At 57.1% G+C, this 25,854-nt stretch overlaps 1 protein-coding gene across 5 annotated transcripts in view; it reads left to right on the forward strand.

Moving 5' to 3' along the window:
• The first annotated feature begins 1,595 nt into the window (after positions 1–1,595).
• Positions 1,596–25,854, forward strand: part of ZC3H3 (zinc finger CCCH-type containing 3) — a 105,671-nt gene continuing 81,412 nt past the window's right edge. For all 5 annotated transcript variants that reach the window (XM_087447340.1, XM_087447343.1, XM_004443038.3 and 2 more), the window contains exons 1-3: positions 1,596–1,700; positions 3,132–4,449; positions 5,746–5,942. In XM_087447340.1, coding sequence (XP_087303466.1) covers positions 1,613–1,700; positions 3,132–4,449; positions 5,746–5,942 — 1,603 coding nt within the window. In that variant the 5' untranslated portion in view covers positions 1,596–1,612. The remainder of the gene's footprint in view (positions 1,701–3,131; positions 4,450–5,745; positions 5,943–25,854) is intronic.

Consider the following 25,854-nt stretch of genomic DNA (forward strand, 5'->3'; position numbering starts at 1 on the left):
CCTTTTTCTCTATAACAGCAGCTCCCCTCTGTTCTCTGGATTTGCCTGCAGTTTGACATAGTATGTGCCTCCTGAATTGTATTTCTTTTGGCTATTCCCAAATAAACTCATTTAGAGGGTAAAATAACAGACAAATTTGCTTTTTGAGTTGACACTCTACCCATTGAGTATTAATTCCCCATTCCTCCTCCCTCTAGCTCTTGGTAACCTGTAATCTACTTTCTGTCTCTATAAATTTGCCTATTATAGATATTTCATGTAAGTGGAATCATACAATATTTGTCCTTTTGTGACCAGCTTATTTTACTTAGCATGTTTTGAGGTTCACTCATGTTGTAGCACGGATCAGTACTACATTCCTTTTCAGGACTAAATTGTATTCCATTGTATATATATCCCACATTGTTTATCCATTCATCCTCCTGGACACTTGGGCTGTTCCCACCTTTTGGTTATTGTGAATATTATTTTACCAAACATTGCTGTACAAATATATTTGAGTCCCTGCGTTCACTTCTTTAGGATTGTTAAAAAGGAGACAATAGGCCTAAAGTGGAGTCACTAGTGTTAGGCCTTGCAGCAGCAGACCAAGACTTAATACCTAACCCAATTACAGTTTCAGCCTTCCTCAGAAATGTGACCTTTAACCAGCCAACCTGGAATTTCCTCATCAGAACTAGGAAGTTTACTGATAGACTCCTTCCGTTCCCCCTAGGAGGGAGACCTTGCCTAAGACAATGCATTCTTTGCTAATAATTTCCTTTTTTACACTTCCTCTCTGCCTCTAAAAACTTTTCCTTTTCTGCAGCTAGACGGAGCTCCCTTCTATTTGCTAGATGGGATGCTGCGCGATTCACGAATCATTCAATAGAGCCAATTTGATCTTTTAAATTACTCTGTTGAATATTTGTTATTTAACAGGGTATACACCCAGAAATGGAATTGCTGGGTCATATGGTAATTCTGGGTCTATGTAAATCTACTCGAACTCTAATTTTGAGGAACGGCCAGACTGTTTTCCACAGCGGCTGCACCATTTTACATCCCCCAGCAACGCACAATGGTTGACACACCCGTTTTTATACTTGTTTCCACTGATAAACCAAAATCTGTCACGTAGAGATTTAACACGTCTACCCAGGGGCTCCAGTTCTTGGACTTTTCTTCTCCTTGCCCTGGCCCACGGAACAGCGTTAACTGAACCTCGTGGCCCCTCGTCCCACCAGGTCGCCCCCGCGGAGCTCCCAGACCGTAATTCTCCGCGAAGACTGGGGAAGGAAGTGCGCTGTCGCTGGGGTGGGTTCCTGGTCTCAGCCTCTCGCCCAGGCCTGCAGGGAACAACAGCCCGGGGCAAAGGAGGCGTCCCAAGCCGCCCTAGGCGGGTGACCACCACCCACCACCGTCTCCTCCCCAAGAGCCGCGAGGCCACTACCCGGCGCTCGGTAGGGACGTCGCCCCCGCCTCTCGCTCGGCGCGTGCGTGGCCCCGCCTCCCCGCAGGCGTTGCCGGGGCGACGGCCCATCCCTCGCGGCTGTGCCGACGCCCGGGCCTGGCCGAAGTGCGCAGTCTCGGCACCACCCCGCCCCGCTCGCGGGGAAACGGTCGCGTGGAGATGACGTCGCGGGGGCCTGCCCGGGCGTCGCGGACTCTGGAGATGGAGGAGAAGGAGCAATTACGGCGGCAGATACGCCTCCTGCAGGGTGGGTCGGGCTGGGGCTGGGGTCGCGCGTCCCTTTTTTTCCCCTCACCTCACGGCGGGCCCCACCCGCCTCCCCGAAGGGGGTCGCTACCCGCCCGCGGTCTCGACGGCCGGGTCGGGTCGGGCGGGGAAGTGGGTAGGGTCGGGCAGTGGGTGGGGGACCCGGAGGGGCTTCCAGGCTGGCGGGGGTCAGCCCCCGGCCCAGGTTTCGTCCGACGGGCAGTGCGGGCTCTTCCGGCGCTGTGGCGGGTGGCGGCGGGCCGTCGCTTAGTAACCGGCGGGAGGCGCCCCCCTACCCCTCACGGGCGGGCCGGTCCCCGGCGCCCCCTCGCTCCCGGCGCCCGGCAGTGCGGCGTAGCAGAGCCGCTCGGAACCAGGGGGTGTGTTTCTTCCCCGGACGCCCGGTTTTGCGCTCCTCCCCAACGTACAGTCACACCCCCCTTGATACTCCAGGCCCAGGCTTCCCAGGTCTCAGTTTCTACACTTTTCAAATTTTAGACCCACCTTGGGCTTTCTATACTTTTTAAAGAAATTCCTTTTTGAAGTTATTCCCACAAAGAGAAGACCTAAGGACTTGGAAAGTGTGTATGGGGGAGAGTCCAGGTGGGCTGGCCCGGCCCTCAGGCCACTACTTGGACTTCCAACATACCTGCCCTGAAGTGTCACCAGGTCTGGACATGACTCTCTTTGGGCCTGGGGGCAGGCCCTGTGGTGAGGGAGTGTTGTAACTGGGGGGCTGGCTACTGGTTTGTTGGTCGAGTCCTAACGTCCTAGGTTGTTCTAGCCAAGGCCTCCCCAGCCAACAGCCATCCAGGGCTTCCTTGGAAAGGGTCATGTCAGTCCACGGCACTGGGCTCAGGAGGATCAGGCCCCTCCTCTCCTTAGGGGAGGACCGTGTGACCTTCCTGTCAGGTGTGGAGTGCTCAGGGGTGTCAGTTGTCTTGCACTCATTGACCTGTGTGCCAGGCAGGGAGATCATTAAGCTGCAGTCTCGCACCCTTTTCATCTGTGGGCAAGCAGAGGGCCTCCTGGCTGACTGACCCCCTTCTTGCCCAGGCATTACAGCATGAGGCCTTGCTGGTCTTTTCATATTGAGTGACACTTCCGCTGAAAGGATTGTGGACCCAGCATAATATTCCCACAAATAGGGAATGTTATGCCAAAAGGGTGCATTTTCAGGATAAGCAGCCAGAAATAGACTGAAGTAGAACTCATGGGAAAAGCCTCATGGAACAGACAGGCCTCGGGGCCTCAGTGGTTCTCAGGCACTAGGGGCTGCCTCTTCTGCACTAGGACCTGGCAGGGGCTGAGGGGTGAGATGGGGTTTGGGGGTGGGAGGGGTTGTCAGCTGGTGACAAGGTCTTGTCAGTGGTTTGTTGCTGATTTTACTCTCACCCTCTGATTAACTGAGCCTGTGATTCTGTCTTCTCAGGTCTGATCGATGACTACAAAAACCTCCATGGCAGTGCCCCTGCCCCAGGCACCTCAGCCGCTTCTCTGTGGCAGCCACCCACTTACGACAGCAGCAGGGCCTTCAGTGCTCGCCACCCCTGTCCAAGCCGGAGGGGCTTCTCCCCAAACCATGGGCCTGCATGGCGCAAGAAATACTCCCTGGTGAATCGGCCCCCAGGATCCTTGGACCCACCTGGCAACTGTGCCTCACAGCCGCCCCTTGGGGCTGGGGGCAGCCAGCCTCCTGACTCCCAGCAGTGTGTCCTGGAGAGGCAGGTCCAGCTGAGTTCAGATCAGAACATGGTCATCAAAATCAAACCACCTTCAAAGCCGAGCTTGGCTAGTGCGGCAGGGGTCCTGCGGGGCTCCTTGGAAGAATGTGAGGATTCTCCGTGGAGCGACCACAGGCCTCAGGAAGGTGAGGGTGAGCCCCCTGGCAGGCAGAAGCAGCCCTTGAGGCCAGGAAGAGCCAAGGGGAGCTGCAGTGCAGAGGACCCCCTTCTGGTCTGCCAGAAGGAGCCTGGCAAGCCCCGGGTGGTGAAGTCTGTGAGCAGTGTGAGTGACAGCCCCTCGGAGCCCCGGCGGACAGTCAGTGAGAGCACGGTTTTGGTCAAGGCACACTTCCTGTCCTCTACCCTGCCCCAACGCAGTGGCACGGCCCTTGGTCAGAAGGTGGGCTCTCAGTCTGTGGCCAGCTGTGTTGCACAGCTCCTTGGTGATGGAAGAGCGAATGCCAGCCACCCAGATCAGCCGGCTCCCTCTGACTTGGTGGCAGATCCAGTTAGACCAGCTTCTGGACCCAGGCAGACCCCAGAGGCCTCACTGCTTGTGTCCTGTCGAACCAACAAGTTCCGGAAAAACAACTACAAATGGGTGGCTGCCTCAGTGAAGAGTCCCCGTGTTACTCGGAGGGCTCTCAGTCCCAGATCTGCCTCAGAGAATGTGTGCAAGACCCCCTTTGGCACAGCAGAGCGAGTGGAGAAGCTGCAGCTCAGAGCCAACCCGGATGCCAAGCCCAGGAGGTCGGCCGTGTCCTCCACATCTGGGACCTCCCCCAGCAAGTACAAGTGGAAGGCCTCCAGCCCCTCTGCCTCCTCTTCCTCGTCCTTCCGTTGGCATTCGGAGGCTGGCAGCAAGGATCATGGCTCCCAACTTTCTCCAGTCCCATCTACGTCCGCCCCAAGGGACAGACCAGCAGTAGGACCCAGCGGCTTGAAGCCCCTCTTCAGTGAGACCCCACTCTCTGCTTACAAAGTGAAGAGCCGCACCAAGATCATCCGGAGGCGGGGGAGTGCTAGGTACGTGTCCCTGCCGCCACCCCAGAATCCTGTCTGGGCAGGTGGGGGTGAGGCTTGCCCCAGTAAGCTCCTCCTTGGTATGCAGAGCTGGTGAGAGGGCCCACCTGCAGGGGTGTGGGAGGAGGAAATGAAGCATCACCTGCTGCGTTGCCAGGTCGGCTCTGAGCGTGGAACTTTGGGTGCGGTGGCATTAACATTCCTGGTAGGGGTGAGGCTGGGGTTACTGCTGTGCCTTACAGATGAATAAGGGAGGCTCAGCACGGCCAGGAGCTTGCTTGGGGCCCCCAGCCAGGTGAGGACAGGTGGAGGTGGGTGCCAGGAAGCCCATCTGTTCTCCTGTTGGTGAGAGATCAGAAGCGGCTGGGGCACAACCACAGGATTTGTGGATGGACTGCTTTGTGCCTGGGCCAGGCACGGGGCTAGCAAACCCAGGGTGCAGTTTGTCTGCGGGAGGGGATCATTCTTCCACCAGAGAGGAAGGCTGCCCCCTTGGCAGCCAGGTGACTGGATAAGTCACTACCTCACTGAACGTGTGCCATTTTCCCAGCCCTCCACCTTCGCAGGTTGTGAGGAGGCTCAAAGATGACGTCGTGGCCCAGTGCCTGGTCTGGGGTCAGGGACTTAATCGTGGGAGCTGCTAATGGCAAGGGCAGAGAGCCTGCCTCTGCCATCAGACACGGTGGCACATGCCATCCTCTCTGCGAGTCCCCCTCCGGAGGTCCTTCCTCCTGTCTGACCTTGGTCTTTGGCGCTGGTCTCCCAGACAGGTGCCATCTTGGATTACACAGGCTTCCCCGCCCCCCTCACTTTCTCACTTTTTCTGGCCACGGCCTCCTAGGTCTCAGCAAGTGTGGAAAGGGGAGCTGTGAGAAGGAGTCCCTCCTGCGGAGAGGGCTCGGGAGGTTGGTGGCAGCTCCTACTCTGGGACGGCGCCCTGCTCCTTTGCCCCCCAACCCCTCGCCCCACGTTGGGGCTCGTCTGGGCTGGGGAGATAGAGGAGATGCTTGTGGACACACCAGGTGGGGGGTCAAGGGCTGGGGCCGCTCTCCGCCTGCCCTGGCTCCCGGATCCTCCAAGGTTGTGGCTGGGAGCCTGGCTGCCGATGGGCATGGGAGCAGCCGTCAGACAGCCGCTGTGGCTGATTAGCTGGGAAGGCGGAGCCCGTGGGGGCTGGAACCCCCTGGGGCTTGCCGCCTCCTGGGGCCGATTCCATGATTCTGGGACCCATGGCACTGGGATCCCGGTGGGCAAGAGGGTGGGAGCCTATTGGGAGCTGCCTGCTGTTTGTCTCCGCAGCCTTCCCGGGGACAAGAAGAGCAGCCCCCCACCTGGTGCCACTGCCAAGAGCCAATTCAGCTTGCGGCGCAGACAGGCCCTCCGGGGGAAGAGCAGCCCCGCTCCGAAGAAGACCCCCAACAGGGGCCTCGTGCAGGTTACCAGGCACCGGCTTTGCTTCCCGCCTCCAGGCCGAGCCCACCTCTCCACCAAGGAAGGTACGATCGGAGGAGGGGCTCTGGGAAGCAAGCTGAGCTGAGCCGGGCCTGCAAGTCCCGCCTCTCCCTGGGCCTGTGCTGGCGTTGCTCCCCTGTTAGGAACCACCTTCACTGTCCACCCCCAGCTTTTAGGGCCCTGGCCCCAAAGTGCTCAGCCTGGTGGGCAGTGGGTGGCCTGGGCTGGCAAGTGGAGGAGGAGAAGGGCCGAGGCCCTGTGCGCTACACTCTGGGTGGGGAGATTCTCTGCGTATCCCTCTATAGACCCAGCCACGGCCCTGTTGGCAGAAGGAGCTGGAAAGTGGGTGAGAGGGTGGCAGTCATGAAGACCTGGAGGAGGACGGGGCATGGCTTGTGCTACCCAGAGCTTCCCCCCAGGCCACTGCCTCACCCAGGGTCTCTCCCTGTGTCCTCCACTGGCTCTACCCCTCCCTTCCTGATGGCTGCTGCCTTTTTCTCAGGAAGCCTGAGTGAGCTGGCCTGGGAGAGGTCGGCTTTGCCCACTTTCTGAGTCACTGGTGTGTAGTCAGCAGGGTGAGGAGCATTGTGGGGCGTGGCCCCCTTGAGGAGGTGAGGTGATAGCAGTATTTTGGGGGAGTTGCCGCCAGGCTGGCACGTGCTGGGGATCTGTGGTGGGGGTTCTGGGGCTCTGGGGAATGGGGAAGCGATTCCCCGTGACACTGTCCTGGAGAGCTAGGATTCATCTGGGCACACCTGGTCCTGTGGTGTCCCCTCTCTCTCCCCTTTGAGCAGCTGGGGGATGGTGGTGATGGTTTCCCAGACTGATGCATGTGAAATCTGAGGTGACGGGGCTTTGGGGCTGAGCAGGCTAGGCCCTGGGCCAAGACCCATTTGGGTCCTGTGCTCTAATGGCGGCGCTGGCGTGGTGTTCAGGGATCCCAGCTGAGGGCACTGTCCTTGGCCGGGCCAGCGGGGCTTTGGAGAAGGCTCCGGAGGAGCAGGTGCCTGGGCAGAGCTGAGTGCCTGCATGGGAGCTGGCCACATGAGGGTGGGGCGTGGGGTCCCAGGTAGAGGGCTAATTGGGGCCACAAGGGAGATGTGAGGAAGTGAGGCTAGAGGGCGCTGACTGCCCACCCGTCCTTCTTTGGCTGCCACATTCTGTGTGCTGTGGTGAGTGTGGACTTCGTCCCCGGGTGACAGAGCAAAGGGAGCCTGATGGTGGTCCCTGGTGGCCACAGTGAGGTGGCTGGATTGGGGGTTGGGCCTTTGCTGCAGGACTGACTGGGAGTGGAGAGAAGGCAGTGGATTGACCAGTGCCCAGGCTGCCCCAGGACTGACTGGAAGGACGAGTTGAAGGTGCCCCTAGTTTTGGGAGGCCAGCAGGGGATGGCTGAGCCCCCAGGGAGGTTGAGGGCAGGTGGGATTCTGGTGGCCTCTTGGAGCAGCTGGGAGAGAGGCCAGGAGGTGGTGCTTATAGCCATTTGGGCCTCCGTGGGGACTCCAGGCTCCCATTCAACTCTTCCCTGTTGCAGTGTTGTCATAGCCAGCAGAGAGGTCTGGGTGAGTGGAGGAGAAGTTGCAGATGGAGATCTGTCCCCATAGATGAGCCGCCACACTGGCCAGCTGTGGGAGGTGGGCGTGTCCATGGGCCTCTCTGCATCCTGGTCCAGGTGCTGGGTGTCCAGGAGGCACAAGGCAGGGGGGCTCCCTTCTGCCCTCCTGTGGCCTGCGTTCTAGCCAGCCAGCTGCTGAGATGTTTCCATAGTGACTTGCCGTGAGGAGAGTGTGTTGGGGCGAGTAGAGCCAGCAGTTTCTGCAGCAAGGCCACCCGCAGGCTTTTCCTGTGCCTGGAGCAGCCCTCACCCTGGCCCCTTGAGCCACACCACAGCCCTCCAGCCCGGAGGAGGGAAAGAGAGCGCTCTGGACCGCCCGCCTGGCCACAAACCCTGGCTTCACGTGGAGGGTTCCAGGTGTTGCCTGCTCCTGCCCTGTCTGGAGAGGGGTCCTGTCTGCAGGTCCTCAGCCCACGAGAGAGAATGAACTTCTCTACCACGTGGCACTCTTTCTTCAGGAGTGCCCACTGCGTGGGATGGCAACAGTCTGTCTCAGGCATGTCTACCCCCAAACCGGGCTCCTTGGGGCCAGAGGTAGCACAGGCACAGCCAAACCACAGTCAAGACCAGCTCTGCTGAACTCCTGGGAGAGCAGCTGACACACAGCAAGAGAATAGGCTGGAGAGGTCAAGGTGTGCCCACCTGGGACACCCACAACCCCTCAGTGCCCACTCCTGTATCAGGACCCTCAGTGCCCACCCCTGCATCAGGATGCTCAGTGCCCACCCCTGCATCAGGACCCTCAGTGCCCACCCCTGCATCAGGACTCTCAGTGTCCACCTGCATCAGGACCCTCAGTGCCCACCCGCATCAGGACACTCAGTGCCCACCTGCATCAGGACACTCAGTGCCCACCCCTGCATCAGGACAGGACCCTCAGTGCCCACCTGCATCAGGACCCTCAGTGACCACCCCTGCATCAAGACCCTCAGTGCCCACTCCTGCATCAGGGCACAGTGCCCCGGGAAGGCAGGAGGGGGCCATGAGGCCCAGGGCTCCGTCTGCTGCGTCCCTGGCATGCCCAACACCTGGCCCAGCAGGTGGTCCACGAACACTTGCTTCCAGGCCCAGCGAGGAGGCCTGATGCCCAGCAGATGCTCACCGGCACTCCAGAAATCCAGTTCCCCAGAGGGCTCTGGTGCCAGGAAAGGCCCAAGAAGGCAGGACAGGAAGCGATGGCTCCCAAGCAAGCCAGACACAGGCCTAGAGAATTAAAGCAGGGACGCTGCTGCTCTGAGAGCAGCGGGCCAGGGCAGCCCTCCTAGCCGGCCATGTTCTGGGCCCAGATCACACTGTCTGCTTACACTCGGACTAGCTATGGAAGACAAACCTGGGCACAGAGGATCCACCAGGCTGGGGCCAGCTGGGGCCCCTGGCTGGGACATTCCTCCCTCAAGCCACCTCATATAATGTCCCCGCCATTCAAGTCTCCCTAAACTACTGCCTCCTCAAGGGGCCCTGCCTGGCCACCCCAACACACTCAGCAGAAACTGCTGGCTCTACTCTACTCTACTGCTGCAGAAACTGCTGGCTGAGGGGCTGCCGAGGAGCTAGAGAGCCAGGCAGGGCCTGGGGCCATGGCCTGGAGCCGGCATGAGGGCAAAGCAGAGATGTTCTAGGATGCTCATGCTGGCTGCCAGGTGGACTGTAGCAGCTGGGCTTGTAGATTTGGTAAGCAGACTGGACTGGGGAGAGAGAAAGGCCGTGTGCATCCTCCTGAGAGCTGTGCTGCAGGCTCAGCCGTCGCTTGCTTGTGCCCAGGGTTTGCTCGTGCCCAGGACGGTTCCCTTGTTAGGCCTAGAGCAGAGTGGGGTGTAGGCTGGGGATGGCAGAGCCTGCCTCCCACTGGTAGGGCAGGTGCAGTGCTGTGTGGGAGGAGGAGAAAGGCTTTGGACCAGCCACTGTGGGGATGTGTGGGGGGATTGCGGTGTTGAGGGGGCTGACACAGCCCCTGCCTTAGGAGGAGTATTAATAAGCTCATAGTTAATAGGCAGATGTGATAACTACGGCACAGAATGCTCTGGGAGGGAAGTGGAAGGGAGAGTAGGGGAGAGAGTCCTGTTGGGGGAAGGGCTTGGAGAAGGCTTCTACTCACTCATCCACTTATCTATCCCCCTATCCATCCTCCCTCCATCCATCCTCCACTCATCCATCCTTCATTCATATGTGCTCTATCCACCCATTTATCCACTTATTCATCCCCCCATCCATCGTGCATCCATTCGTCCTCCACCCATCCTTCCTCCACCCATTCTTCCTCCATCCATCCTTCCTCCATCCATTCATCCTCTACCCATCCATTCTCCATCCATCCATCCACCATCTATCCATCCACCCATTTATCCCTCCATTTACTCATGCATCCATCCATCCTCCATCCATCTGTCCTCCATCCATCCGTGTTCTGTCCATTCTCCATCCCCCGTTTATCCATCCGTCTATCTATCCTTCTATGTTCTGTCCATTCTCCATCCATCTATCTGTTTATCCATCCATGCCCTCATCCCCCACCATCCACACCTCCCTCGTCTATTCAATAAAAATATATTGAACACCTCTGTGCAGGGCAGTGTGCTGGCTCCGGGGGTACCGTGGATGCTGAAGCCACGTTGTGGTGGTGAAGACCAACAGCTACCTGGGTACTTGTAAACAGGTCAAAAAGATGCTTTCAGGTGGTAAAAGCAGGAGAAGAAAAGAGGTAATGCAGTAGAAGAGAGCTGCTAGGAGGGGCAGGGGTTGGTGTTAGCAGGTGGTCGGGGGCTTCTCTGAGGAGGTGATTGCCTGAGCTGAGACCTGAGTGAGGAGAGGAGTGATGACCAGCGCACATCTCTGCAGGTGAAGGGCACAGGTGGGAATGAACTTTGCTGTGTTCCAGGAGCAGAGAGAGGCCCTCTGTGGCTGGCATCCTGGAGGATGGGAGGGGTTGAGGCCAGAGGGCAGGTGGGGCTAGATGATGGGGAAGGGTCGTGTAGGCCACAGTAAGGAAAAGGAAAAGGAGGTTGGTTCTGGTTATGCTGGGAAGCCAGGGCGGGACAGGGGAGGGGCCTGGGACCTACATGAGTGTGCTCAGGAATGTGAGGAGGCCGTGTTGGTGGGGGGAACCAGGAGCATCCAGCAGGCCTGGAGAGGGCAGTGAGCCAGGATGAGCCTGTGGGTGAGGACTTGAATGCCAGGCCAGGGAGGGGGTCCTCATCGACAGTGGGCAGGGAGCTCACGGAAGATGCTTGCACAAAGGCATGAGATGCTGGGCAGGCAGCCCCGGACACAGCCACCTTGAGATCCTGAGATGGGCAGAGGCAGCTGTGGTGGGGATGGGAGTGAGGATGAGCATTTCCCTGGGCTGAGGGCTGTGATGGAGTCAGCGTGTGGCTCCCCCAGGCCCCTCCTTCTGCAGAGACCATCTCCCCTGTCCCTTTTCCCCTCTCCCTCCCTCCCTCCCTGTTTTGCCTGTCTCAGATCCTGGGCTGGGCATGACCCAGCCTGGCTAGCTGCCTCACACACGCTTTCATTTAATGCTATAGGCACTTGGGGTGAGTGAGTGAGCCCTTCTGGCCCTCCATTGGTGGGCTCCAGCAGCTGGGGGTGTGTGTGAGTGTGCGTGTGCACGTGTGTGTGCATGTGTGTGTGCCTGCATCGCCAAGGTCATGCTCTCTTGCTTCCTGGAAGGTGCAGACCCTGGGCTAGGAGCCAGCTGGCAGGGCCTCCTTGTGGATGGGGTCGGGGGGCAGGGGCTGCCTCTTCATCTGGCTGCTTTGAGGCTTCTCTTCTCGGTTTCTCCATATAAACGTTTAGCCCTGGGTGCAGCGGTCCTCTTTAAGCAGTGTTGGGGAGGGACCTGATCCCCTGTGGGCTCCCAAACTGTGAAGGGAGGAAAGGAGGGGTGCAGAGGCTTCAGGAAGCTGCCCACAGCACTGCCTAAGGTCCCAACGTCAGCCCTGGTGGCCAGCAGAGGGCGTAGTTGCTCCTCTTATCCCTCAGTTCACCTTTTTCTGGTAATTGATTGCCTAATTTCCTTTTTATGTGAAAGAAAGCAGATATCAAGTAATTTGCAGCAATAACCTGCTAATGCTGGGCCAGTATCAAAACTCCCCTGTTCATTTCAAGTGGCAGATAAAACACTAATACATAATTATCCTTGCAAATTGGATTGTTTTAAATAACTGAAAGGCTGCGGCCAGGAGAAAGCGATCCCATCTCCCTTGAGTTACTATTGCAGCGTAATTGCTGCCTTCAATCAATTTCCCTGGCGTTAGAAATTCCATCACAATCAACATTAAGCTTTATTCATTGTGATGGCTAAGAGCCGGGCCATTTCTCCTCTTTTTCTTAACTGGCAAAATTAATCAGGGAAAAGATTTTAAACATTTACCCGTGCGAAAGAGGTCAGCTCTGCCACTCTATTGCTCAGCAGATAAGGGTGCTAATAAAAAGAAAATTGAATTACTAATGATCACCAGGAACAGAGTATATAAAACCTGGCAATCGCCGGTTCAGGAAAAGGGAGAATCAATTTTCTTGGGACAAGGTGCGCTCATTTTTTATTTTGGCGCATATTATCAGCAATTTAATTTGAGAGCGCATAAACAGGAGGAAACAGGGAGTAATGAGCCCGGAGGTGTAAAGTACCGCAGGATATATGCTGTACACAATTTATTTGGCACAACAGATAATCGCTTTAATTGAATTCAAAACTGCATTGTTCAGCAGGCGTGTGGCCGCTGCCGCCTCAGGGACTGACTGACTCCTCCTCTTGCTTCCCCACCCTGCCTCTCCCTTGCCTCCCTTTCCTCGCTCCCCTGCCTTCTGACCCTCCCGCCCAGTTCCCTGGGCCTAGAGTCAGACTTTGGCTGGGGAGCGCCCATTGGTTGCCATTTGACCCCCTGTGCTCCCACGGGAGCTGAGGGCTGGGAGGGCTGTGGGGTCTCCCCCTCTGCTGTCAGCATGCCTCCAGCCTTCGTTCCTTCTCTTTTCTCTGGGGATGGGTCCGTTGGCAGCTGGGGGATTGAGAGATGACCTAGGGCAGGTGCGTTTGCTGAGGACTGCTGGGGGCTGCCACATCTCAGCTGCACAGAGTCCCCACTTGATCTGTCTCAGGGTGGACAGACACTGGAGAAGGCAGAAGAGAAGAAAACCTGTTAGGTCTCAGAAAGGGTTTCCGATTTACCACCCGTGTAATTGTGGCAATTAGTAATCCCAGCGTGCGGTGCTCACATTACGCACTGCCCCCACGGCTCTCGCTCCCATGCAGTGCCCAGGGATTCAGGGCCAGCTCTGTGGCTCATCCTCCTCTGGCCACGCTGGGCCCAGCGCCATGACTCTGGCCGCCCTGAGGTGACAAGCTTGATGTGTGCCACTGAGCCTGGCTCCCTGTATGCACAGAGGGTGCTACCCAGCCCATACACCTGGGCAGGCCAGGAAGGAGGGCCAGTGCACCTGCCCACAGTGTGGAGGCCACCTGACACCCTCGGCCCCAGGCTAGGGGGCTTCATGGTGGCAATAGGTCACGGGATTCCTACCAACCACTTGGAAATGTTTGCTGTCATGTGCCAAGGAAAAGCCACAGGTGGGCAGGCAGGTGGGTGGGCGGTGGTGTCATCACCTGTGAGAATTCACTGGGGTGGGGCGGCCCCTCTGCCTCACCTGCCCAGGACATTGGACGTGCGGTGATAACCTGCCCTCCTCTCCCTCCCCTGCCTCTCTTGAGCCCGGGATCCTGCCCTGAAAGCCCCAGGCTGCACAGAGTGGCCAGCATGGTGGGTGAGGGTGCGGCCTGGGGGTTGCTCAGGGCAGCGTGGGTAGGGCTGTGGTTGACAAGAAGGGCCCAGGTCTCAGGTGTGGACCTGAGAGCTGCTGAACCTTTCACACGACCCAGGCCTTCCTCTGGCTGAGAGCTCACAGGGCATGTGGTGAGCGCTTCCTACTCGTGCCTTATTCTGCCATGCCAGTCACATGGTCTGAAGGAACTATTGTCACCTATTTACAGATGAGAAGTCGGGTGGCCACTTGCCCTAGGTCATTGGCAGAAAAGGTAGGTGTGGACCCTTGTCTGGGCCTCGTTGGGTCACTATGGTGGTGTCAGTGAGGAGCTCCTCTGGCTGGGGTCATCCACTGCTGGGATGGCCACCCTGCCACCCCGCCTGAGTGTGTGTGTCTGCCGGAACTGGGACACCCATTCTCTGTGTCTGAGTTTCTCCAAGGAAGTGCTCAGGGAGTCCCTCCCTGTGTGACGTCCCCTTGGACACCCCCCTTTGGCCTGCTCCCTCAGTACCTAGACCCCTCCACCAAGACCCCTGGGTGGCTGTCCTGCCCTCCCCAGCCACAGAGCAGGGACCTGTGGGGGGCCGAGTTCCCTCAGGTACACGGCATTCACTGGGCAGTGGATCCCACCCACTGGCCCCCCAGTCCCTGGGTGGGGGATCTGTGGGCTGACTGCAGGGAGACTCACTGCTTGGTCCTTCAGTCTTGAAGGGCCTGCCTTGAGGCTGTCCCTGTTCCCTAGGGCGCCCTCCTGCTCCTGTAGAGGTCAGAGCAGTTCTTCTCAGCTGCCTGGGCACCGGAGCCTGTCCGGATGTGCTTAGATTGTCCGGGGACATTTGTGGCTCTCTCGCTGAGCAAGCACCAGCTCGGGAGACTGGGGCTGCACCGACAGGGAGTCACTGCTCACTGGCTCTCTGCCCCAGTAGCCCCTTGCACAGCTGGCACGGGAGCTTTTAAACCTGTCCTCACTTTGCCTCCTGCTCTGAAGTCCTGTGGTCCCCGGTGCGTGGAAAAACTCAGCTCAGGCTGTCTGCCCCACCCCCTTTCCCCAGGCCCTGCTCCTCAGACCAGGCCCCACCCCTCTCGCATGCCCCGCCCTTCTCTGACCAGGCCCCACCTTGCTTCTGACCAGGTGTGCCCAGTAGGCAGGGGCAAGGGGTGAGCCAGGCAGCAGCACTGCAGCATTGCTCTCATGAGGCAGCCTGGGAAGCTCCTGCTTGGCACTGGGCAGCCTTGTGCGTGGCCTGTGTTGGCCTCAGGGTTGCGGGAGGGTCAGTGGGTAGAGGGGGCAGAGCGAAGCCTCCACAGGAAGGAAGCATTCTCTCACCACCGGTGCTCACTGAGGGTACTTTGGGATGATTAGGAGTAGAGGGGTCGCCAGCTTAGAGTGGCTGTGCCCTACCCTGCAGCCAGGCTGCTGGGTGGACCCTCTGAGCTGGGCGGCTCGCTGGGAGAATGATTGTCATGGAGAGTGGGCTGTCCGTTAGTGCCCGAACTCCAGGGCACAGCGCCTCGGGAGCAGAGAAACCTGGTGGTGGAGGCGTCAGTGCCTGCCCAGGGCCAGCCTCTGGAGCATGGCATGGCATGGCACTGGCCCCATGGCCCTCCTCACAATGCCTGCTGGCTCTCTTCTCCTGAGTTATCAGAGACCACTGATCCCAGCCTCATGGGGGAGCAGGAGACCTGCAGTTGAGACCAGGGATGCCTCTCCTGGTCCATGTTGTGGACAGGGACACAGCAGTTCTTGCCATGGCCCCAGGAGGGCCCTGGCTCCTACTCTCAGCTGAGGAGGAGGGGGGCAGGCGGGGGAACGGAGGCGGGCTTGCTGTGTTATGGCTAAGGAGGACGCCAGGGCCAGGTGACTTTCCCGTGGTGTCCCCGTCCTCTCCCATTGGGTGCTGGGAAGCAGCACGGCATCTGGTGCTCACGTCCCGGGCCTTTCCCAAGGGGCCAGCAGTCACTGGTCAGGAGCCTCCTCTTTGGTGCTGGCATTGCCTTGCTCCCTTTCCATGTCCATGACCTGTGACCGGGGCTGAGGGTTGTCTCCTGGGGGTTACTGGGCAACTGGGGATTAAAGGAGTGGGGCAGTCAGGTGCTTAGAGTGGGGCTTCACGGATGCTAGATGGGGTGGTCACCAGAGTTTCCTGCCTCGGAGGGTCTGTGATCCATCATCGCTCGCTCCCATGCAGTTCGGTTGTTCAGTTTTACTACGGCAGACACTGTACAGGGCATGAGAGCAGTTAAATCCAGAGTCCTGCTTTCATCAGGGAAAAAGAAAATGCTGAATTAGGCGCTGTGGAAGGCAGCCACGGCGTGTCGTGAGCCCTGCATAAATTATCAGGCATGGCGGAGGCCTCCAATTTTATGTTTGTCGTGGCTGTCCTAATTACTTATTCCATAAGAACTGGTGTGGGAGCGCATGTGTGTGTGCACGCGTGGCGCTCTTGTGGCACCCAGGCAGGCTCGGAGACCTGATGGGGCTGTGACCTCCATGTAGCTGAGGCGCCCAAGTGATGCCGTGAGGCTGAAGCCCCAGAGTCTGACCACCCGACTCCTGGGCATAGAAGGAGCGGTGATGTTCTCAGGATGGCTGGAGCTCACACCCCTGGGTCTGGGGAGCACCCTTCTTGTGGGCCTGGGCCAGGTTGCGGACAGCATGGGCTGCTCCTTGTGTCTAGTAAATGGAGAGGGTGTGGCGAGAGTGGCACATCCCCGTGTCCTGGCCCACTGAGCCCGGCCCCCCTGAGGATCCCTCTCAACCCAGCAGGCTTGCGGGAGCCTGCACATCAGTGGTCACTGGGGTGCAGGATGAAGGCTCTGCTCTGCACAGCCACTTTGTCTCGGGCTGCTGACCCCATGGCCCTGCCCTCCCCCTTTGCCCCCAGTGCTCTTCCTGCGGCCGGCCTCTTGGGTGGTCTGTTCCTCCAGCTCTTCCAGGCCTGACCCCTCCCTCCCCCTGGGGAAAGGAGGCTGCGTGGTGAGAGGACAGGGAGCTCCGACCTCCTGGAGGTGGGGCATGGCCTTCCAGGTCCCTGGAATTTGGCACCTTCTTTCCACAGCTGTCAGAATGGTACTGGGCACTCCCATCCAGGTCCTGGGTCCCACTCCTCCTTCCTGCTGGGTACCATACTCTCCTGCCTCCTTCGACCCCCCCACAATACCCTCGCTTGTAGACAACTGTTGTGGCACTGGGCCGTTGGCATGCTCCATGCTAGGGGATCCCCCAGGGCAGAGCTGAATGTGGCCAGAGCTCCCCGTGGACGTGGGTCTCGGTCAGGGGACCCCCATGTTTCCAACTGACTAATGGTTTTCCTTGACGGGCGTCCACTGGTATGCTGGGGCGAGCTCCTGGCGGGAGGAAGTGCTGCTTCCTCTCCATGTCTCTGGCCCAGCACCAGGTTGGCATGGCAGGGGCAGGGGGGCTGCCAGCCCGAGGAGCCGTCCAGACAGGGGCTGGGAAGTGGAAGATCTGTCGGGGAGGAAACAGCCTTGGCCAGGGCCTCCTGCCCACAAGGCGCCTTGTCTTCCTGCTACTCACGCCTCCCTCTGTGCCATCTCTGCTCCCGTAAGCAAATGGTCACTGAGCGTTGCTGAGCCCCAGGCGCTGTGTTGGGCATGTGGCTGATGGGCCAGTCTGGTGAGGTCTCCAACAGCATGGGGACGAAAAGGGGTGATGCCAGCACAGATGTGACTCTTGGTGGCAGAGAGAAGATGGAGACTGGCCAGCTGGCCAGGAGGCGAGGAGGTTGCGCTGGGCTGGGCAGGGCTTCCTGAGGGCCAGCGGGTGGAGGAACCTGGGGACGGGGTGAGGGTGCATGCTGTGCAGAGTGCATGGTGAGTGCCGAGAGGGGCAGAGCAGGTGTCTGAGCAGGTGTGGCATTCCTTCACCTGGAATTGCCTGGAATGAAGGGACACCCACACGTTGACGAGTGAACACACCAGGCAGGAGGCCCCGCAGCTGTCTGACCCTGCTTCTTCTCCCGGCCCCCAAGAAGGCTGATCCCAAGACTGCCAGCCCCTTGGGCTTCATCAGTTCTGAGTGTTAGCAGTGTCTTCCAGCACCACCTCCCTCTGACAGGCTGCCCAGTAAGCTGTGTCTCTGTGTGGCCAGAGCCTGCTGTCAGCGCCCTGTCCTGGGCGCTGGGCTTGCGGGGAGGCAGCCAAGGGAGGGGAAGGAGCCAAGTTAAGTTTGTTGAGTGACTGCTGTTCCAGACGCTGAGCTCATGGTGACCCACTTCCCAGGAACGGAAAGTGAGGCTGGGGAGGCACCGGGCCTTCCTCTCTGCGGGCAGCAGTCTGCCCCTGAGTGTGGGTGTGGGCCTTTGCACCTTTGTGTGGCCTGTGGAACCACACCTCCAGGGCTGTGCCAACCTGCTGTGCTCCATGCCAGCCACAGTGCAAATGCCAGGCATCACCACTAAAGTGGGGACAGGGCGAGAGGAGCTCAGTGGTACCAGGCAGGGATGGCAGGTGCAGGGGCTACTGCATGACCAGTGGAGTCTGGATAGGCGAGGCCTCCTTGGAGCGGGTGCAGAGCCACAGTCTGCCCCTGAAGGCCCTGCTCACTCCCAGTACACGAGACTCGTCCTGTCCCTTATTAAGAATCTGGTATAGGCTGACAGCCAGGCTGGCGGCTGTGTTTTCATCCTGGGTGACAGAATCCCAGTGGGGTGTCCAGGAGCTAAGCAGACACGCTCCTTGTAGATGCATGCAGACCGGACCAGGGCATGGAGGGCTCGAGTGCCAGCTTCAGTGTGTGCCCTCAGGCTGGATGGTGCCTGATTGGTGGGCGGCCCTGAGCTGTGCTGAGGGTGCTTGGGCATCCAGTTAGTGGCCAGTGGCCTCAGCAGGTCACTGGCCTCTCAGCCTCCTTTTCCCTCCTCTGCATGTTGGGGCCGATGACAGACCTCTGCCTCGAGGACTAGGGGGTCATATCTGGCCGCGAAGGGCCTGGGGGGATGTAAACTCTAGGCCCTGGGGCGGACTGGAGCAGGGCCACCGCCTCTCTGCCACTACCCTGGTGGGTCCCTGGGGCCTCCTCTCCCTGCTGTCTGTTGCTCCCCGTGGCATTTGGAGCTGGAACCAGGGTACTAGGCCTGGGGGGGCATGACCCAGCTGGCCCCTCACTACCCTCTGGCCGGGATGTTTTACGCAACGGAGAAGGAGCAAGGATGAGCACTTGGCGTGGGGTGGCCTAGGCACCCATGACTTTGGGATGCCCCGAGAGCATTCCCTAGCCGAGTGCTGTCCCCTCAGGGCTGCTGAGAGCCAGAGCGGCAGCCAGGCCATTGGCTCAGGGATGTGAGTCCCAGGGAGTGGCACTGGGAGCTGCCTGGGAGGGAGTGCCTGTGAGGCGTGAGCATTCTGGGCAGAATTCTTTCCCGCTGAAGACAGGTGGGTGGAGGAGGAAGACCAGCCCGGCCATGGGGGCACAGTGTCCCCATGGTGGACCTTCTCGTTCAGGCCTCTGGAGAGGGACAGAAGCTGAGTTTGGGGAGGATAGCAGGCCCATGGTCTGTCCCCTCCTGTGGGCTCAGCTGCCTGAGGGGCTTTGCAGGGACCCCTCTAAGGTTATGGCTTTGGTGCCTGGCCCTGTGAGAAAAGCAGGGCAAGGCTCTCATCGCTCCCAAGGGACTGGCATACCTTGGCCTGGCCATGTGCTGGCCCGGCAGTGACGCACTGCACTCTTCCTCTGAGACTGAGAGCCAGCAGTGCGGCCCTGAGCCACTCTTCCCTGTCCCTCTGCTTGGCATGGGGCTCTGGGCAGCTGTGCTTGGGCCTGGAGATGTGTTTCTCTTTAGCCTGGCTTTCCTTACTCCTTGTGTTTTAAAGGGGGAAGGTGCCGGGTGGGGTGGGGGTTCATTGTCTGGAACTGGCTCAGGCTGCTGCCCCGACACTGTGTTGTCGCCTTGGCTTGTGAAGGACGGGGGAGAGGATGGAGAGGCTGCAGAGCCACACCACCCCTCTTGCTGCCCTGGGCACTGGGGCTGGCTGGTGCGTGTTTGTCCTTGACTCTGGGCTCTGAGACAGTGCCCCAAGGGACAGCAAGTGGGGAGACGGGCAGCTGGGGAGCAGAGGGCAGGGGCTGGGGCTGCTGTTCAGAGTCAGAGCTGACCACATAGGCCAGTGGGCCTGAGCTCAGATGGGGCGCCAGGACCAGGTGTTTGGACGATTGGCCTTCAGTCTCTCTTTTTTCTAAAATATGCAATTGTAAGGTTATAAGTTTCCCCCTAAGCATAGCTGTAGCTGTATTCTGCAAGTTAGTTTTGTTTTCTTCTAAAATTTTTTCTAATTTTCATTGTAAATTTTCCTTTGACCCATGGCTTATTTAGAAGGGTGTTGCTTCATTTCCAAACTCGTGGGGATTTCTGAAGTTATTGGTAATTACTGCTCTCTAGCCTAACTCTGCTGTGGACGCAGTCTGTGTGGTCTCAGGCCTTTGAAGTTTGCCGAGACTTCTTTTATGGCCCAGCTTATGGTCAATTTTGGTAAAGCTCTTGTGTGCACTTGAAAAGAATGGGATTTCAGTTGTTGGGTGTGGGGTCCTATAAAGTAAATTGTATTAATCCTGTTGTTCAGATCTTCTGTACACTTACTGATTTGGGGGCGGGGGGGGTCTATCTGTTCCACAGTCACTGAGGGAGGTGTGTTAAATCTTCCACTGTGCTTGTGGATTTGTTCATTTCTCTGGTTGTCAATTTTGCGTTAAATATTTTGAGGTCACTTGACTGAGTGCAAACCAGTTTGGAATTGTTGTCTCTCTCTGGTGGATTGACTCTTTTAGTGCTATGAGATGTCCTTTTTATCTCCAGTAATGCTTTTTGCTTTAAAGTCTACTTTCTCTGATATAAGTATAGCTACACTAGTTTTCTTTTAGTTAGTATTGCCAAATGTGTGTACATGTACATACACATGCATACGATATATGCAAATATTAAATGTAACTGTGTAATTTCTGTATGACAGTAGTCCCCCCTTGTCTGCGGCGATACGTTCCGAGACCCCCAGTGGATGCCTGAAACCATGGATACTACCGAGCCCTTTACATACTATGGTTTTTCCTATACAGTCATGCATTGCTTAACAACGGGGATACATACTGAGAAATGCGTTGTTAGGCAATTTCGTCGTTGTGCAAACGTCATAGAGTGTACTTACACAAACCCAGAGGGTACAGCCTGTTGCATACCTAGTCTCTATGATAGTAATCTTATGGGACCACCATCGTATATGCAGTCCATTGTTGACTGAAACGTTGTTACGAGGCTCGTGACTCTACATACATATCTATGATAAAGTTTAATTTATAGATTAGGCACAGTAAGAGATTAACAACAATAACTAATAATAAAATAGAACAATTATAACAATATACTGTAATAAAAGTTACTGTAGATCTTAGCACCTCTACATAGGAGTTTTTTTCCTTTCCTGATTAGGTCTGAGAACTTCTACCTTTTCACTTAAAGGAAGCACTTTACGGCTTCTCTTTGGCAGATCCAAATTGCCAGCATCACTGCTCTTGTGCTTTGGGGCCATTATTAAGTAAAATAAGGGTGATTTGAACACAAGCACTGTGATAGCACGACAGTGGATCTGATAACTGAGACAGTTACTTAGTGACTCATGGGTGGGCAATGTCTACAGCGTGGATCCACTGGACAAAGGGAGGATTCCCACCCCTCGAGGGATGGAGCGGGACGGCACGAGATTTCATCATGCTACTCAGAACAGTGTGCAATTTAAAAGTTATGAGTTGTTTATTTCTGGAATTGTCCATTTAATATTTTTGGACCTCGGTTGATCTCAGGTAACTGAAACTGTGGAAAGCAAAACCACGGATAAGGGGGGACTACTATCTGTTTATGTTTTTCTTGTATACAGCAAATTGTTGGTTTTCAAGTGCAGACTGAAGTTGTCTTTCTAAAAGTAGATTTAGTCTGTTCACACTTAATGTAATTACTAATGTATTGGGGTTTAGGTCTCCCATCTGATCCTGTGCTTTTTCTTTGTTCTACCTGTTCTATGTTTCTTTTTCTTTTGAATACCTTTTTTTATTCCATTTTCTCCTCGATTAGCTTATTATACATTTTTTTCTTCTTTCAGTGGTTTCCCCAGAGGTTATAATGTACATTCTTGACTGACTGTTATGGGTACCTAGAAATTACCATCTGATCACTTCCCAGTTAGAATAAGAACTTGGAGTACTTAAGCTCTGTCTCCCTCTCTTCCCTCTCACGTGCTAGAACAATCATAATTTCAATTCTCTGTATATTTTATTTATTTATTTATTTTTTGTGAGGGAGATCAGCCCTGAGCTAACATCCATGCTAATCCTCCTCTTTTTGCTGAGGAAGACCGGCTCTGAGCTAACATCTGTTGCCAATCCTCCTCCTTTTTTTTTTTCTTCCCCGAAGCCCCAGTAGATAGTTGCATGTCACAGCTGCACATCTTTCCAGCCGCTGCATGTGGGACGCAGCCTCAGCATGGCTGGAGAAGCGGCGTGTCGGTGTGCCCCCGGGATCCGAACCCGGGCCACCAGTAGCGGAGCGCATGCACTCAACCGCTAAGCCACCGGGCCGGCCCTCTCCGTATATTTTAGACTTCACAAAACATTTTATACAGTCAGCATTTACTTAATTTACCTATGTATTTCTTCTTCAATTTCTCTTCATCCCTTCCTCTACTTGTGCTGGAAGAACACCTCTTAATATTCCCTTTAATGTTGCAGGTCTACTGGGGACCATTTCTTGTAGTAGATTTCAGTTTATCTGAAAAATCTTTGTTTTTGCTTTAATCTCTGAAGAGTGTTTGTGCCGTGTAAAGCCTTTGGGGCTGGCGGGCGTTTTCCTTCTGTGCTGGGAAGAGGACGGCCTGCTGCCTTCCGACTTCACTGCTGTGGTGGGGAGGGCAGCCGCTGTCTCAGGAGGTACCTTGGCTTCCCCTTCTGGCTGCCACTGAGACTTCCGTCTGTCTTTGGTTCTCAGCTGTGGTGCTGTGTATGCTTTGTGTACTTTTCATTTATCCTGCTTAGGGTTTGTGATATCTCTTGAATCTGTGGCTTGATGGTTTCCATCAATTTTGGAAAATTCTCAGCCACTGTATCTTTAAGTATTACTCTTGCTCCCTTCTCACCTCTCCTTCTGGGATCTCAGCTGCGTTTATAGTAAACCTTTTCACCATATCCTATATGTCTCCTATGTTCTTTCTGTATCTTCTATAATTTTTTTTGCTCAATGTTTAAATCTGAAGTTTCTTCTAACCTGTTTCTAGTTTACTTATTGTCTATTCAGCTTTGTATAATCTGCTACTAAACCCATCCATTGAGGTCTTAGTTTCAGTTATTTTTGAATTCTAAAATTTCCATTTATTTTTTAAAATAGTTTCTAGGTCTCTGCTAAAATCTGCATTCCTTTCTTTGAGCCCCTGAACTGTTAATCATTTGTAAAGTCCACGTCAGACCACTCAGTTATCTGGATCCCTGTTCATTCCATTGTCTGGTTTTTTCTTCTTCGTTTTGGGTCAAGTCTGATTTGCTCGTATGTCTGGTTATTTTATATGGAGTGGTAGACATTGGATATGGAAGTACGGAGATAATTCGAGGCTGGATGATGTCATCTTCCCCTAGACAGGATTTGCAGCCCCTCAGGGAGACAGACAGACCTGCAGAGTCAAGAGCAGTGTGGGCAGTGTGTGCCCCCAGAGTGAGAATGCCCAGGTAGGCTGCCTGAGGGGCTGGACTGAGTGCAGCCTCTAGGGCCAGTGGGCTGTGTCCTGCCCAGGGAGGGGCTCTGTGCTGGGGCAGGCGGAGCCAGCCTGCTGCCCTGTGGGCCCTGGATGGGCTTGTGGGGCACTCAGGAGGGCTGCTGGCCCCAGCTCTCCCCTGACAGCACTGCCAGGAGTGCTCACTATGCCAACAAGTTGGTCCGATAGAGCAGGGTCTGTGCGGGAGGAGGGGTGAGGGTGGGGCAGTGGGAGCCCAGTAAGATCAGCGCTGCATCTAGAGGCCCACTTTCCCATCTGCAGGATGGGTGCACTGGAGTGCCCAGTGTGTGATTGATGGAGGAGGAGGGGGCGGCTCCAAGCGTCCCGGTGACCTGTGTATTGGGGACAGGGGTGGCTCACTGACCTGTGGCCTCTGAGAGGTCTCTGGGGCGTAGTGGGGTGCAGCCTGTGGGCCTCCTGGGCGGTAGCCTTGCACCTGCAGGCTTCTCCCTGCCCCAGCTGCAGGCCCTGGGAGAGGCCTCTGGCAGCCATGCCCAGTCAGGACGCAGAGCCTTCTGTAGTGAAGCGGGGCAGGCCTGAGGTAGAGTGTAGGCAATGGAGGCTGGATGAGGAGACTGGGGGTGCACCTCACCCAGGAGCAGGCGTGGAGTTGCTGAGTGGGGTTAGGTGACAGCTGGGGTGGTGGTGCTCGTGCTGGCAGGCCCCTCGGGGTCACCCAGGGAGAGGCTTGGACTTCCCAGAGCGGCCATAGATAGTGGGCCAGGCTGCTGAGGGAGTGGGACAGCGTCTCTGGTTCTAACCCAGGCCTGACAAGAGCTGACTGCTTCAGGGGATACTCCTCTTGGCCCGGGAGGGCAAGACCCGCTTGAGCACAGAGAGGGCTCTGCTGGCACTGAGCAGGCCGGGGAGGGTAGAGGGTTTCCCCCTCCTGGTGCGTGTGGCCAGGCCAGGTGGGTCTTGGGCTTCCCAAGCAGCTCATTCTTGCTCTCGCAGTCCATGGTGGGTGGGAGCTGCTGGCAGCCAGAGAAAGAACAGAGCAGGGTCTGGTGACACCAGCCTCTCCCTGCTGAGAGCCTGGCCTGGCCCCTCACCACTGTGTACCTGAGGCCCTGCCTCTCCTTGTAGGGTGGCGGAAAGGGTTGTGGGCTCTGGGACACAAGGGCAAGAAAGGCTCACTGCCCAGGAGCCGGCAGGCGGGTGGGCGGTGGTGTGCTTGCTTGGAGTCCCCAAGGCTGTGTCCCTTCCGTTGGCCCCCCTGCCCATGTCCTCATGGGAGCATGTTGACACAGATGTAGCGTCCTCAGGACAGACACCAAGGATGGGCCTCCCCCCCAGGGTCCGAGCTCAGACCCTCTGCTTCCTGTCCTGTTGGGGTCCTGCAGGCGGATCTGCTGAGGGTGGGACGTGAGGGCTATGGGCTGGACTGTCCTGGAAAGGGCCGGGGCCATGTGTCCTTCTGCAGAGGAACTGTGCCTCCTCAGCTGTCAGAGCTTCTAGATAGATTGTGTGATCCTATGTCCGTGGAGCCCTCTGTTCTTTGTGGCCCTCCTGCTTTCTCATCCTCGCTCATGTCCAGTGGAGGTGGTAGTAGCTTCCCCCAAGTCTACTGACAATGACCCGTTTCCTGTCAAGGGCCCTTGCTCCCGGCAGGAGGCTGGCACCTTTTCCAGTGTGGGGGGTTGGTGCACAGGTGGAGCCTTTTCCAGGCGGAGCCCAGGCTGGGAGGGGGCCAGGCTAAGAGGAGCCTGAGAAGACACCCTGGCCCCTCTGGACTCTGCTGGTATCATCCTGTGTGGCCTGGGGCTCTCAGCGCTCACATAGGTAGCCTTCCAATTTGAAGATTTGGTCTAAATGCATAGAATTGATGAAATTTGCAAAGGAAATCTATAGCTGCACACAATGGCTGTAAATCCAGTCACTTCCAATCATTGAGTGTCCAGTTACTTGTTGGTTTGCCTGAGTGTCTGTCTCCCAGGCCTGGCAGGAAGGAGCCCTGGCCTCAGAGATAAGCCCCAGGCCCTTCTGGTGTCCCTGGCCCAGGGCCCAGTGGGGTCTGCACACTTGCTCCCACTGCTGGGTGGTCTGTGTACCATCGGGACAAGGTGTCCAGCTCAGGGAGGCTGGTAGGTTCCCTTGCTGTGGGGGTTGTGTGCATGGAAGCGAGCTGTTGCCCTTCCCACTGCCTTCTCTGTGCCCCTGGGGGGGCTGAACCCCTGGGCCACACAGCTACCAGTGCAGGAAACACAGCTCACCCGAAGGAGCTGTGCTCGGAGAGGCCCCTGTGGGTTCCAGGGCCAGTGCTCTCTCGGGGCCAGGCAAAGGCCACTGTCTGCCTTTGCCCCGTGGCCTGTCCCTACCTGCTATAGCTGTGCTCAGGGAGAGGCTGAGGGAGCAGCCCTGGGCCTGCTCTGTGTCAGCCATCCTGCTCTGGGGGAATGTGCCGAGGGAGCCAGGATGCTGTGGGGCGTCTGCAGAGTGTGGTGCTGGGCTGGGGGTCTTGTCCTGGGCACACTTGTCCCCTCCCGGCTTGTTAAAGTGTTTGGGTGGTAGGGACCTAAGAGATATGCTGCCTCTTATGCCTCTCCTGCCTGCCTGTGGAGGGGGAGACTGCCGAGAGACTTGGGGCTGCCCAGTACCCTTGGCGCATCAGCCTGGAATGGACCGGGGCCTGGGCTCCCATTCCAGGGCTGGCCCTCCCCATGACTGGCTCTGCCTGGGAGAGCCACGTGTCCAGGCAGGTCATCTGGGCCACCCGCTGGACATAGCCCTATCCCTGCTTCCAGCACCCGCCAGCCCGTTTGTTGTCATTCTGCAGGGCTCCGCACTTTCTAAATGAACTCCAGAGCTGTTGTGCTTCC

Source organism: Ceratotherium simum, chromosome 23 (assembly GCF_057802395.1).
Source record: "Ceratotherium simum simum isolate JZ-2026a chromosome 23, ASM5780239v1, whole genome shotgun sequence".
Classification (NCBI taxonomy): Eukaryota; Metazoa; Chordata; class Mammalia; order Perissodactyla; family Rhinocerotidae; genus Ceratotherium; species Ceratotherium simum.